The 14,908-nt window shown below is 42.9% G+C and overlaps 2 protein-coding genes across 2 annotated transcripts in view; one reads left to right on the top strand and one right to left on the bottom strand.

Moving 5' to 3' along the window:
- Positions 1 to 4,887, top strand: part of LOC115794835 (kinesin heavy chain-like) — a 32,403-nt gene extending 27,516 nt beyond the window's left edge. Inside the window, exons 24-26 of the mRNA XM_030750501.1 lie at positions 91 to 307; positions 1,964 to 2,071; positions 2,236 to 4,887. Of these exons, the coding sequence (XP_030606361.1) occupies positions 91 to 307; positions 1,964 to 2,052 (306 nt within the window). The 3' untranslated portion in view covers positions 2,053 to 2,071; positions 2,236 to 4,887. The remainder of the gene's footprint in view (positions 1 to 90; positions 308 to 1,963; positions 2,072 to 2,235) is intronic.
- A 912-nt stretch (positions 4,888 to 5,799) lies between these two features.
- LOC115794826 (plakophilin-4-like) overlaps positions 5,800 to 14,908 on the bottom strand; it is a 75,992-nt gene continuing 66,883 nt past the window's right edge. Inside the window, exons 18-22 of the mRNA XM_030750489.1 lie at positions 14,564 to 14,648; positions 11,004 to 11,121; positions 10,733 to 10,864; positions 10,524 to 10,597; positions 5,800 to 8,422 (exon numbers count right to left, since the gene is read on the bottom strand). Coding sequence (XP_030606349.1) covers positions 8,165 to 8,422; positions 10,524 to 10,597; positions 10,733 to 10,864; positions 11,004 to 11,121; positions 14,564 to 14,648 — 667 coding nt within the window. The 3' untranslated portion in view covers positions 5,800 to 8,164. The remainder of the gene's footprint in view (positions 8,423 to 10,523; positions 10,598 to 10,732; positions 10,865 to 11,003; positions 11,122 to 14,563; positions 14,649 to 14,908) is intronic.

The following is a 14,908-nucleotide window of genomic DNA, read 5'->3' as shown; positions in this document are numbered from 1 at the left end:
GTAGCCATTAAATTAGAATGATCATAAACAGAAATGTTGAGCTCTGTGGCATAAAAACGATGCTCAGTAACTTCACGTCGCTGACCTCAGCTGGTCCGAGACAACGCAGACCTTCGCTGTGAGCTGCCCAAGCTGGAGAAGCGCCTGCGAGCCACAGCTGAGCGAGTCAAAGCGCTGGAGAACGCCTTAAAGGAGGCCAAGGAGAACGCCATGAGGGACCGCAAGCGCTACCAGCAGGAGGTGGACCGCATCAAAGAGGCCGTGCGGGCCAAGAACATGGCCAGGAGGGGCTACTCTGCACAGATCGGTGAGGCTTTACTTCCATTCATTATTTAGAAACAGATGCATTCTTGTGACTGATGTGTGACAGAGACGTCACACTACGGTTAGGCCTGCTGAGCTTTATAATACATTCACTGTCCATCTTCAACCTTGCTGTTTTAGTTTACCATCTCGAATATTTAGCTTTTTATGTAGTGTCCTTATATTTTTATTCATTGAGCTATACCATGAAGATATGGGAAAGAGTTTTTGAAGCCAGGTTAAGAAGAGAGGTGATGATCAGTCAGCAGCAGTGTGGCTTCATGCTGAGAAAGAGCTCTACAGATGAGATGTTTGCTTTGAGAGTGTTGATGGATTATAGGGAGGGTCAGAGGGAGCTGCACTGTGTCTTTGTGAATCTAGAGAAAGCAGATGATAGGGTGCCAACAGAGGAACTGTGGTACTGCAGGAGTGGCAGAGGAGTATGTGAGGGTGGTGCAGGATATGAAGACAGTGAGGCAGTGGTGAGGTGTGAGGTAGGAGTGACAGATGGGTTTAAGGTGGAGGTGGGATTACATCAGGGATCAGCTCTGAGCCCCTTTTTTGCAGTGGTGATGGACAGGCCGACAGATGAGGTCAGGCAGGAGTCCCTGTGGTTAGTTTAGTTAGTTAGTTTGCAGTTAGTTTGCAGTAGGAGCAGGTGGAAGAGGTGGAGAGGAGAGGGATGAAAGGCAGTAGAAGTGAGACAGAATACATGTGTGAATGAGAGGGAGACAGGTGGAAGGGTGAAGCTGCAAAGAGCAGCAGTAGTGAAGGTAAACCATCAGACAGTACACGAGAGGTGAAGACGAGAGCGCAGGCAGGGTGGAGTGGGTGGAGAGTGTCAGGGGTGATTTGTGACAGAAGGATGGCAGCAAGAGTGAAAGGGAGGCGGCAGAGCTGAAGATGTGATGGTCTGCATTGGGAGTGATCAGGATGGACAAGATTAGAAATGAGTCCATCAGAGGAACAGCTCAGGCTGAGTGGTTTGGACACGTTCAGAGGAGGGATAGTGGATATACTGGATAAAGGATGTTGAAGGTGGAGCTGCCAGGCAGGAGAAAAACAGGAAGACCTCAGAGGAGGTTCATGGATGTAGTGAAGGAGGAAATGCAGAGGGTTGGTGTGACAGAGGAAGATGCTAGGGATAGGGTGAGGTGGACGCAGATGATCTGGTTTGGTGACCCCTAAAGGGAGCAGCTGAAAGAAGACGACGACTCACTGAACTTTGGTATTATTTACTATTTAACAGGTCTCCTTACCGTCTTGAGTTATTTTGTTTTGTCGTAATGTACATTAAACAAGTTTGTGTTAGGTTGTGTTAAATGTTCTGTCTTAGGCCTCAGTCACACAGGCCTAGAGACCTGTCAGTGACCATCTGGCAAACCACTGTTCACTTGGGGAAAGTGTATATTCCATGACCGGTTGGCCAGTGGTTGCTTGACGCTGCTGGCAGTAACTTTGTAGTAAAGAGGTAAATGGTGCTGCACCAAAAACTACCTTACATTGCTTTGGTTGCTACGAGGTTGCCACAGTTACTAGTAGTTTGTATGGAAGACACTGACTACATGTATGCGCCTTCTTCTTCTTCTTACTGGAGATAAAGAAAGTCTAGATAATCACTCAACACTTGGAACAAAAATTTCCTTTTTTGTGTTCTCAGCTAAGCCCATCCGGCCAGGACATCATCCACTGCCCTCCCCCATCTGCAGCTCCATCAGAGCCGGAGGTGTCGACATTCATAATGACTGAAACTACAACAGCAAGTAATGTGAGTGCAAAAGTCTGTTTTCTATGATATGAAATCAATTTCTCTTCTCACATGGTGACCACCAGGGGGCAGTTAAACAACTATTCAACCACTTACTAACATAAATTGGAGGCAAAACAGATCAAATTTGTGCCACGGTCTCAAAGATTTTCCTCTTGTTGCAGATGACCATAAACAACTCGACGCATGCCCACCACCCCACCTGGAACCACAAGCACCGCCCCTCCTGTTGGAACACCAATGGGAGACCTTCACAACAGACTGTCATCGCTCAGAGAAGCACCATCCAAACATGCATCGTGTAAATACTGATATGAGACGTAAATTTGCTGAATGTAGATCTCAGAGGCCTCATTTATAACATGTTGTCTAAGTTTAGTTTTCTGAATCTCCTGATGGTAGCGGTAAGGTCGTTATTATGCAACAGATTAAAGCTCAACATTTATGAGTGAGGCCCTGAGTCCGCTTCTGTGTTAGAAATTATGAAGTTCAAACTTTTAGGTTTGTGCAGCTTTACAGGAAAAGGCAAACACGTCGGTTTTTAGTTAAGTCTTAGACCAGCGTTCATTCATCAGTGGGGACAGTTTGACAGGAAACAACTTGCTTTTTTTCTTTTCTTGGGAGTCGTGATGAGAGAAGTAACACCACTCAAGTGTGTTCGATCACTATGAAGCTACAGCCAGCAGCCCGTTAGCTTAGCTTAGCAAATAGGTCTTTCTTTCCAGTTTGCATCGCACTCCTCATAGTTTAACAACCGCTTGGAGAGCAACTGGCAAGTGTTTGCAGACAAGTTGTTGTCTTCCATGCAAACCGCGGCAGTCTACTAGCGACCAAAGCAATTGCAGAGGTCTTTGGTCCAGCACCGTGTACCTCTTTGCGGCTAATTTCACTTAGCGATTGCGAGCGACCACTCGCCACCAGGTCAGGGAATGCACATTTTTCTCAGATGTTTGCCATCCGATCGGCCTGTGTGACTCACTCTCCAGTGTCACATGTCCAAAATGTCACAAGGTTAGCGGTCACCTGAAGACAGCAATTTAACATGGATACATCCCTCTCCTGCTCTGCAGTCTAAATAGCAACCATTGAGGTTGATAAGTGCTCTGGCTCTTCACAGAGAATTTAACACGCATAGGCAGCAAAGTATGCCCCAACTCATGTAACATCAATGCCTGAAGCCAATTTCCACCGTTAGCTGGGTAACACTGACTGAGAGTGTCATGCTACCTGCACGTTTTGGAAACATTTACAACTTGTCAAGCCTCCGACCACATGTAATAGAGCTCAGCAGCGAGGTTCCTGAATTAAAAATCTCTTCCAAGTTCTCCATAGGGATTTTGATTATGAGCCATAAAGTTGTAGTAGACTCCCTACAACATTGTGAAATTATGGTAGGTGCTCACACATCTGTGTGACATCAACAATGTTGTAACAAGTATGCATTTTATTTGTGATGTCGTGGAAAAGAACTACTCTTCCCACAATCCTAGACTGAAACAGCAACATCTCTGACTGGTGGAGGTCACTGTTACCTTGGAAATGTTTAAACCTACAAACGTCAGAATGCCCGAGCAGCGCTGTAACATATCAATAACCGGTTATACTTTACTACAAATACACACACAAAACACAAACTACAGTATTTATTCAAAACTATTGTTATACAACACTAAATTCAAGAAGGTTGGTAATCGTTCGCTGGGATTTGCAGTGCTTTAGAGGCTGAGCAGTTCCTTCACTGTTAAAAGTAATTATGTACAGAAAGTGGGTCATCTACTAATTGAAAGGTAGGTGGTTTGATCTTCAGCTCCTCTAGTCTGCATGCATTAGTACCCTTGGGGAAAGATACTGAACCCTGAGCTACCCTCGATGCATTCATCACAGTGTGAGTGAATTTTAGTTTGAAAACACTTAGGCATAGTGAATGATTGTGGTCAGAAAGCACTTTGAGTGCTCAAATAGAGTAGAAGAGTGCTATTTAAGTATCAGCACAGTATTTTCACCTTTTTTAAATTTCCCCGTATTTATTTTTATCCAAATCAAATTTTTTTTATGGTCTGATTGGTTTGGTTCAAGAATTTTCTGAAACATTACTTGAAAAAATGAATGGGAACTTCTGAAACCAGAGAGCTTAAAAGAAAAAGAAAAAAAGGGCAGTTTTTCCATTAAACCTAAGCTAACTAACTGCAGGATGTAGCTTCATGTTGACTCTTCCAGAGGTGAGTTGTATCAAAGCAGGGCCGTTAAGTTTCTAACTTCAACATTGAAGGTTATAGCTGGAGCTGGGCTGGAAATGAAGTTCAGTCAGAAACACTTGCAGCAGAAACATGCTTCCACACAGTGTATTTGATTGCATTTTTATCTTGTACTTGTCTTCCAGGTATTATCATTCTTGTGTGTTTACTTTTGTTTGGTTATTACAGGTGACAATCAATAAAAGGTCTTTGATTTGATTTTAGAAAATGTCCTCTGGGCTAAATGCATCTTTTGTTGTTTTACTGAAGAGGGAGCTTGTCTAATTAAACTGTGCTACTGTAGCTTTTCAGGGACACTGACCAGCCAATCAGTTGCTCCTAGCGCTACAAGCATAGTTTAGATCTCTAATTCCCCCCAAACTATTTCAGTGTCTGGAGTTTTCAGTGCCTGCACTCTTTCTGTAAAGTTCATGATCATCCAGTCAGAGTCTTTAAAACCAGTCAAAGACAGAAGAAAGCATTTTCCCTTCAGGCTAAAGTGAACAAATTTGTCAGTCAATTGGCGGAACGTTTTTCCCTTCGGCCACACTTTGTGCCTTTAGAAACAGTCAAATCATCAAAAAAAAAAACCCAGACTTCCACCTTTAGAACTGAACAAACATTTCTCTACAGTTACTTATGACTTTGCAGCGTCCGCTTTTACCACTGAAAGACTGTAATCTGTGAGGCCCTTTTATCTTCTTGATATATATTAGATGTCCATACTTTCCTTTATGCTGCCGATTGAGCATGAAAATAATTATTTCTGTGGACTAAGGCCTAATCAGACTTCTTTTAGGTACTGATTGTGCGGTTGAGCTAGGGGAGATCTACCATTTGATCATTAGCTCAAGAACTGCTTCTCTTTAACCAGTTGTTGAGCTTGAGGAGCATTAGCCTTCAATCTAGCTCAAGGGCTGCTACCCTTTGACCCACCGTCAAGCTCGATGACTGCTATCCTTTGACTGGTCATCGAGCTAGAGGAGCGCTACCATTCAGTCTAGCTGGATACTGTTATCGTTGCTACCGTTTGACTGGTCAACAAGCTAGAGGAGCACTACCCTTCAATCTAGCGGTAGTGGTCATCTAGCTTGATAACTGCTGCCCTCTGAACATAAGGCTAAGGACAGGGATGGGATTGGGCCTTAGTTGTGCAACAAGAGCTTCAAGCTAGTTGCTTTTGTTGTTATGGATGTTGCTGCAGAAGAGGAGATTAACTTGGTTTGGTTGCAGGACAGCATCAGTCACACTGTACATGATGAGTCAATGAATGTAACTGCATGGACTAGAGCTTGTGTTAAAGGCATGCTCAGGGAGGGCAGTTTCTATACACGATGCGTTTACCTCATGATGTATATTTTGTTTGTTTTAGCTGTAACATCATGTACCCAAATATATCTTTCAACTGATGCAATTAAATCTAATAAAGATATATCTCTTTAACTTTGATTATTTGTGAAAATCTGGAAAAAAAAAAAAAAAACTTCCATGTGTCTCTTCATGATATAATCTTTAATCCCTATACATATATTTCCCTCTGTAACATCTGTAGCACATTATCATCATCAGTTTTGGACAGAACAGACAGATGGGGTATTTTGGTCAGGTCACAATTAAATGAATAAAAATAATAATACAAAAATCTTCCTCACAGTCACATAGAAAGTTCTACATATTGAATACAACAATATAACAGGACGGTTAAACCATTTTTATCTGTACAAATAATTTTCACGGTTTTTTTTTTTTTCCTCACATATTTCACATACTTTATGATATACTGCACTTTTGGCCAACATTACAGAAAAGCAGAGGGTTACAGGTATAACCCCGGTTCTCTGAGTCTTTAAAGGTTCACGAGAGTGAGGATGCCCACCTCCAAACCCAGGTCAAATACTATTTAGAGCAGCTTTTATCTTGTTTGGAGTAGTGGTTTTATTTACTGGTAAATAGCATTTGTCCCAGGTGTGATCCTCAGCTTCAGTAAGTTTCTTTTTTCTCTCGCATTCAAGCTGATGCTGGCAGATGATATTAATGTTATAAAGCCAACTCACTGCACACTTTTACTGCAGAGAAAAATGAAGTCAGATGATGTGAACAAACACTCGCGTAAACAACAATGTTAGGGCTTGTTTTTGTTTTTTTTTTGTTTAAAAAGCACCTTTTGACTAAGCCTTGGGAACCCATTGGGTAGTCTGATGACTTAGCTTCTGGGAGAAATGTCAAAGCCCAAGATTTCTGGTTTCATGTGCCGGTCATCGTTTACAAGGAACAATCAACGAAAATCCTAAATCTTCCTTAAATGGTAGCTGGTGGTCAAATGATCCAATTAAGTACAATCAAAACAAGACTGGCTTTTGAATCTCAAGGGTTGTTCACACTTGATTTCCAAATTATAACCCCTGCAGTGGTTAACACACTGAGTCTCATCACCACTCTCTCACTTACGGTTTCACAGGCATGCTTATGAGTTAGTCCAGAATAACTGGGGAGCTCCGAGTAGAGCTGTAGTCCAAATATGTCAATTTTATTGGTTAAGAATTTTATTTCTGGTAGTTTTTAATCATATTCTTTGATTTGGGGTGGGGGTCGAGACAATTGATATAGTTCCATTTTATGATTTTCTTTTAATTGGGTTTTGATTACAGTAACATACCTAACCAGCACCTTCTTATACACAACATGAAAGTTTCTATTGTGGTTTAACACTGACGTGCTATCGCAAATCCTCTAATGGACCAATCAGCATACACCCTGTAACAGAAACTAAAAGATATTAGTGCTGTTTTATTTCAGTTCGGACACATTATCCATATGATTTAAGCTAAAATAAAATGTGGGCTTTTTGGTCTAGAAGCAGCAGTATTCACTGAGAACCTTATGAGCGCCCCATTGTGGAAGTGCAGCCAACTTATCTACTGTGGGATTAACAGGAAGTGGAATGGCGCTCCTAAATCAGCTCTATATTCAGACGCCTCGTCAGCTGTGATATTTTAAGGTCCTTGTGATTTCATCACCTCCATCTTTCTGGCTCCTACCGTAGATTGTGTATAAAATATAGACGATGCTTCGGGAAAACCAGTGAAGCGCCTTACATCTGCATTCTTTCTAATGACCAGCAGGGGGCAAAATGATATCCTATTGTATCAGAAGTCTATGGGAAACCAGCCCTGTGACCTCAGTAAGCATTTTCCCCGTGAGTTTATGGTCTCAGTTGCTAGTTTCAAGTCTTACTGAGTACAACATGATGTTTATTTTGTAAATTATAGTCCCCATTAGTGTCAACAAGGGTGATAAAGCACAGTATGGTAGTGGGTATGGTAGATCTCATTTGTCACACCTGGCTGGAAAACACCAAGAAGACACTGAGCTCAAAGGGACTCCACTGAGCAGTGGGTTAGGTAATGGTGGCTACATTTTTAGACTGTCTTTGCCTTTAACCAACAGCTTTACATACATTTGGAAATTATAAGTTATAAGCAACGACCAAACATGTTGGAAATGAGTCTTCTAGTTTTGCAGACTGAAGCTCATAAAACTAGAGAACTGTTTCCAACATATCACATGGCACTGCACTGATTGCTTATTTATATTATCCAATAAACTTCTTTTAGTGTGGGAATCAAAAATTAAAGGGTTGGTTAGTGGTATTTGGGCATTATCGTGCGGTCTGACTTAGTCAAAAGCTGCACATGGCAAACTAAGCCCTGGTCATTCAGCACAGTTGCAATAGACTCACTCACACACACACACACACACACACACACCTTTCACGCAGCCATACAGTGCACTCCCTGCACACAGACACCCAGACGGCCAACACAGGGAAGGCTCAGCGTACGTGGCATCCACTTTCTTCCTACACCCATGAGTCGGGGGAGCCGGTGAACTTGTTCGCCCTGTTTGAAGGCCTCCGTGTGGTGGAGTAGAAGTCCACGTAGTTGGTGTTGGCTTTGAATCGGAGCGACTGGGTGGCGTAGCCGTCGGGGGACGAAGGGGTCAAGTGGGCCGGTTCGTCCTCGAAGTGCTCCTCGCCGTAGCCTTGCGGGGACGACAGGTACATTCTGTAGCTGTTGAAGTTCTTCCTGTCGGGTTCATCGTAGAATGGCTCTGGGTGCTGGGAGAGGAACGGTAATCAGTCAGTCCTTATAAAAATCAACCAAACCTGAGAAAACATCCCACCTGACCCACAACATATTTATTAATAAAGCTATGCATAATTTTACCTTCACACTTTGAAGGTGTGAAGTTACAGACTCTGAAAGTGGTAGTTTTTTTTAATGCAGCTATCATTGTTTGTATTTGAATTTAAACACACTTATAATATACCCATATCTTTTATATCCATTCACTGGCCACTTTATTAGGTATACATGTACAACTGTTCATCGGCCAATCACATGGCAGCAACTCAGTGCATGTAGACATAGTCAAGATGACCTGGTGAAGTTCAAACTGAGCATCAGAATTGGGAAAGAGGTCTTTTAAGTGATTTTGAACGTGGCATGGTTGTTGGTCTGAGCATTTGAGAAACTGCTGATCTACTGGCATTTTCCCACACAACCATCTCTAGGGTTTACAGAGAATAGTGCAAAAAAGAGAAAATATCCAGTGAGCAGCAGTTCTGGACCACAGATTGGAAAATTGTTGCCTGGTCTGATAAGTCTTGCTTTTTGCTGCAACATTCAGATGGTAGGGTCAGAATTTGGTGTAAACAACACAAAAGCACGGATCCATCCTGCCTCAGAACGTTGGTGGTTCGATCCATGGCTGCTCCAGTCTGCATGCCAAAGTATCCTTGGGCAAGATACTGGACCCCAAGTTGCTCTCCGATGTGTTAATTGGAGTATGAATGTGTGTGTGAATGTCAGATAGAAAGCACTTAGGTATGAATGTGTGAATGAGGCGTGTTGTAAGGCACACTGTGGGTGCCCAAAGTAGAGTAGAAAAGTGCTCAGTCAAGTTACCAATTGTGTCAACAGTTCAGGCTGTTGGTGGTGTAATGATGTAGGGGATATTTTCTTGGCACACTTTGGACCCTTAGTACCAACTGAGCATAAATGACCATGTCCATCCCTTTATGACCACAGTGTACCCATGTAATGGTGCCTGCTTCCAGCAGCATAACACACAAAGCTCAAATCATCTGAAGCTGGTTTCTTGAACATGACAATGAGTTCACTGCACTCAAATGGCCTCCACAGTCACCAGATCTCAATCCAGTAGAGCGCCTTTGGGATGTGGTGGAATGAGACATTCCCTCTCATGGATGAGCAGCAAACAAATCCGCAGCAACTGTGTGATGCTGTCATGTCAAGATGGACCGAAATCTCTGAGGAATGTTTTCAGCACCTTGTTGCACCTGTGCCGTGAAGAATTAAGACAGCTCTGAAAGAAAAAGAGGTTCCAACCCAGTGCTGGCTGGTGCATCTAATAAAGTGTCCAGTGAATGTATATTACTAACACATTAGGTAACAACCAAGCTAAGCAAGTTAACAAGCACTGCAGCCCAGACATATTTGTTTTTCCCTCTTCAAAAGCTTTTTAATTGAACAAATAAAATGGTGAACAGAACCAGGATGGCTAACACCCCAGCAGAAAGCAAACTAGCCCAGTTCCCCAGTGGCTAGCTCGACAGCTAGAGTGAAGCCCTGATATCGCTTCGAGCTTCTAGAGCTAAATATTGTCCAAAGCACACAACATGAGAACTAGAGCATAGCACACAAAACAAAGGGTACAGTCAAAAATAGCTTATGAACTGTTGGTTCAATAACACAAAGACAAAAACTAAATGTGTGAGCATATTTTTGGAGATACGGAGATGGCTTAAATTGAGCCTAGATGCCCTCACACCTTTTGTGGTTAGCAACAGTTTAGCTCCAACTGCTAGTGGCATTGATTGATTGTAATGTTCCTGATGCATGCTGCTGTTGCTTCATGTCTTGGGTTATAATTCAGCCAAGTTTCAGTCAGACATTCATACGAATGGGTGAGTGTTTTGACAGGTACTGTAAGTTGCCCTCGCTTTATTTTTATAGCCTCAATAATACTAAATATGCATAATAATAAATAATATAACAAATATGTAAAACATTTATTTTATGATTGTCATTTAATCAATCATGACTCTTAGCTCTGGTAAAGCCTGCATACAGGGATGTTTCTGCTTAGATTTGCAGCCAAGAAACATTATGATGTAATAACAAAAGGTTTCTTACCTGGGATCTTCTCAAGTCCTCTCCTGATTGGGAGGAATATGTCCCAATGAAATATGGGGTTTTCTTCTCTGACCCTGAAGTGGAACATTCAAAAGCAGAGAAAAAAAACCCCCATAAGTCCAAACAGGGTTTCACCCTGAAATCACAGGTTGGTAGTTGGAGATAAACACCAGTGGCACATGTTCAGATCCCTGAGGGATGCCACAAACCTGTGTACTGCTGTTTGTGTAAACTGTTGTCTCCATAATACGTGTCAAGTTGCATAGATGACTGGGCCCTCTGATAGTTTGAACTGTGTCTTCTTATCCCGAGCATCGCTGGCGAGGATGTTGCACTACCGCCTGAAAGAAAAAAAAAAACAACCAGAAAAATAAAAACGTGATATGATTTAAACTGAATCCTGCTTTGTTTTGTTTTTCTCCTTTATTCAAGAATCTATTCCTGAAATACAACCATCAGTCAATTTGATGGATTTCACACCTGATTGGATGACGGGGGACATCTGCATCGGGCTGGTGGGCAGGGTTGGCTGAGAGCGGTAGCGGTCCCGCTCCAGAGTGGAGACGGGGGTGACGAAGTGGGTGTAGTTCCATCCATCCTGTCAAACGTACGGCAGGGGAAAAAAAAAGAGAGATGCTTGGGTTTCACATTGGTTGTACGCATGTTTTCAGGGGTGTATAGAAAACAAGCTGACAAGCAGATGCGGGGTTTGTTTAATATGATTAAATATATTAAAATGTCAACAGAAAACTGAGATCATCACAGAAAAAAAATTTCAAAATGGGTCAACTGTCAGTCTATGATGATTATTTTTGGACACTTCTGTTCTGGTCTGCTAAAGCTCCTGAGACTTTAAACTGTACACGAGAATTAAAAACACAAAGTTTCCAAGGCCACGGGATTAATGATCCCTAAGATGCTGCGGTACCCCCTGGTGGATGATTGCAGACCTGCCTATACTTAGATTTCATCCATCGTCTCTCTCTACGGCTGAGCCCAGGAAGATCATTTCAGCCATTTCTATTCACGATCTCATTCTTTTGCTCGGTATCCAGAGCTCATGGCCGCAGGTGGGGGCAGAGATGCAAATCAAGTGGTAAATCCACAGCTTCATTTTCATGCTCAGCTCTTTCTTCACCAGACCAAACCAGTACAACATCCCCATCACTGCCAATGCTGGACCAATCTGTCTTACAATCTCCTGCTCCCCTCACTGGTGATCAAGTCTCCGAGATAATTAAACTCAACAACTTGGGGAAGCAACTCATTCCTGACCTGGAACGAATTGCTTTTCCAGCTGAGAACCATGGCCTTAGACTTGGAAGTGCTGATTCTCATCCCAACTGCTTCACACACCGTAAACCACCCCCAGTGCAAGCTGGAGGCCATCACCTGAAGTAGCCAAAAGAACATCATCTGCAAAAAGCAGAAGCGAGATCTTGAGGCTCTCCATCCCTTTGCTGCTCCTAGAAATTCTGTCCATAAAAGTGATGAACAGAATCGGTGGCAGCCCTGGACAACACCCACCCAGATAGTCACATCACTGGAAACTGTCCAAGCACCTCACTTAAACCTTCAGTAGGAGGAGAACAGGGAGCTAACATTAATCAAACTAGCAGCAGGACATAAAGGACATGATAGATTCAACTCATTGTCACTGTGCACACAAGGAACACAATGAAATGATCGTTCCAGATCACTCATCTAGAGACCAGCATCTGCAATTATGCAGCCAGAGACAGGCGCTACCGTTAGGCAATATGGTTTAAGTGTCTTGCCCAAGGACACAGTGCAGCACAGGGTCAGGGGCTTGAACCAGCAACCTTCCAGTTGCAAGGCAAGCGCCTACCCACTGCACCACTGTTTCATCAGTGTGAATTCCTGAATTACAGGATAAACATCAATTTTTTCATCCTCAGTCTCTTACAGTGCAAGATAAAAATTAGCCTATTATTAACTTTGCCTGTGCATCAGTGGTTAGCACTGCTGCCTCACAGTTAGAATAACATCTGAAAGGTCTGGGTTCGATTCCACCTTGGCCAAGGCCTCTCCCTCTCTCTGTGTGGAGTTTGCATGTTCTCCCCGTGCTTGCGTGGGTTTCCTCCGGGTACTCCGGTTTCCTCCCACATTCCAAAGACATGCACTTACTTACAGAGCACTTCGCTCTCAGACTGCTGGCTTACTTGTGGTTCCTAGGATACTTAAGAGTAGAATGGGAGGCAGAGCCTTCAGCTTTCAGGCGCCTCTTCTGTGGAACCAGCTTCCAGCTTGGATTCGGGAGACAGACACCCTCTCTATTTTTAAGATTAGGCTTAAAACTTTCCTTTATGATAAAGCTTATAGTTAGGGCTGGATCAGGTGACCCTGAACCATCCCTTAGTTATGCTGCTATAGGCCTAGTCTGCTGGGGGGTTCACATAATGCACTGTTTCTCATTCACCTTATTTACTTTGTTTATACTCCACTCTGCATTTAATCATTAATTGATATTAATCTCTGGCTCTCTTCCACAGCATGTCTTTTCTCTCCCCTCAGCCCAACCGGTCGCGGCAGATGACTGTCCCTCCCTGAGCCTGGTTCTGCTGGAGGTTTCTTCCTGTTAAAAGGGAGTTTTTCCTTTCCACTGTCGCCAAGTGCTTGCTCATAGGGGGTCGTTTTGACTGTTGGGTTTTCTCTGTATTATTGTAGGGTCTTTACCCACAATACAAAGCGCCTTGAGGCGACAGTTTGTTGTGATTTGGCGCTATATAAATAAAATTGAATTGAATTGAATTGGGGTTAGGTTAATTGGCTACTCTAAATTGCCCATAGGTGTGACTGAGCGCGTGAATGTGAGTGTGAAAGGTTGTCTGTTACTCTGTGTTGGCCCTGCGACAGGCTGGCGACCTGTTCAGGGTGTACCCTGCCTTTCGCCCTGTGACAGCTGGGATAGGCTCCAGCCCCCCCGTGACCCTGAACAGGATGTGCGGAAGCGAATGGATGGATGGATGGATGGATATATTATGTAAATCTGGCTTTCATAACAGCTGGAACAGAGCTGCTGTATGATAAATTACATCGGTGTAAATCTGGCTTTCCTATGAATCCTATCCTCCTGAGAACCGAGGAAAAAAGTATCCTTCAATTCAAGTCTTTCTGACCACTACAAAGGACATAAGGTTGCAGGAGGATATCAGAAAACATGCATAAGCAATGACACTTTTAGAGCACTAGTAATTTATACAGATCCTTTCAAAGTGTTTGTCTGGAGTGCTACAGCCCAAGTCATCCTCACAGCGCCATCAACTTGAAACATTTCCTCACAGCTGTGAAAGTTTTTCATTTCTTTATGTTGGAAAAAAATTGGGAATAGGTGCAGAGATTTATTGAAAGGTGGAGACATACATGGGAATACAGAATATAAGCCAAAAAAACTGAGTTTGTACAATTTTAATGAGCTTGAAAGTCAATATTTTGGTGTGAACACCTTTATTCTTCAGCACAGTCTGAACTCTCTGAGGCAGCTTTCTTCTCATGTCTTTAAGTAGTCTTCAGGAATAGTTCTCCAGGCTTCTTGAAGGACATTCAAAACTCTTCTTTGGATGTTTCTGCCTTTTGTTCTGTTCTCTGTCAGGATGATCCCACACTGCTTCAATAATGTTGAGGTCCGGGTTCTGGGGAGGCCAATCCATGACTGAAAGTGCTCCACCGTCTGTTTTTCTATCCAGATATGATTTTACTGCATTGGCAGTGTGTTTGGGATCATTGGTGAAAAATGAAGCTGTTGCCAATCAGATGCTTTCCAGATAGTATTTCATGGTGGATCAAGATCTGATGATACTTTTCTGTGTTCATAATTCCATCAATTTTCACAAGATCTCCAACACCACTGGCTGAAATGTAGCTCCAAACAATGGCAGAGCTGCAACTGTGTTTCACAGATGGCTGCAGACACTCACTGTTGTACCTCTCTGCTGACCTCCTCCATACATACTGACTACGGTTTGAACAAAAATTTCAAATTTGGATGACTTTTTCCAAGTGTGTTTGCTCATACTCACATTTTTGTAGAGGGTCCTCAGCTCTCTATACTGCCACAGTGTGTTCAACACCTGAGCAGCTGCCTTCACAACCTTCATCGAATAACTGTGACACACACAGGATGTAAAATAAAATGAGTAAAACATTTAAATGGGCCATTTTCTTATTTTCTGTCATATAGCTCTTGCTATAGTGGTGGATGCTCATATTAAACATAACCCAAGTTTCAAATAGGTCTGTGTGTGTATGAATAACCTCTGTGAGTTAACAGCTCAGGCTTCTTGGCTCTTTATGATGTCATTGAGGCAGTTCAAACTGCCTGGGAGAGGAGGGGGAGGAGCTAAATATTGCTTTTTTTTTTCCAG

This window comes from Archocentrus centrarchus, chromosome 2 (assembly GCF_007364275.1).
Source record: "Archocentrus centrarchus isolate MPI-CPG fArcCen1 chromosome 2, fArcCen1, whole genome shotgun sequence".
NCBI lineage: Eukaryota > Metazoa > Chordata > Actinopteri > Cichliformes > Cichlidae > Archocentrus > Archocentrus centrarchus.
This window is presented reverse-complemented; position numbering and strand designations above follow the sequence as displayed.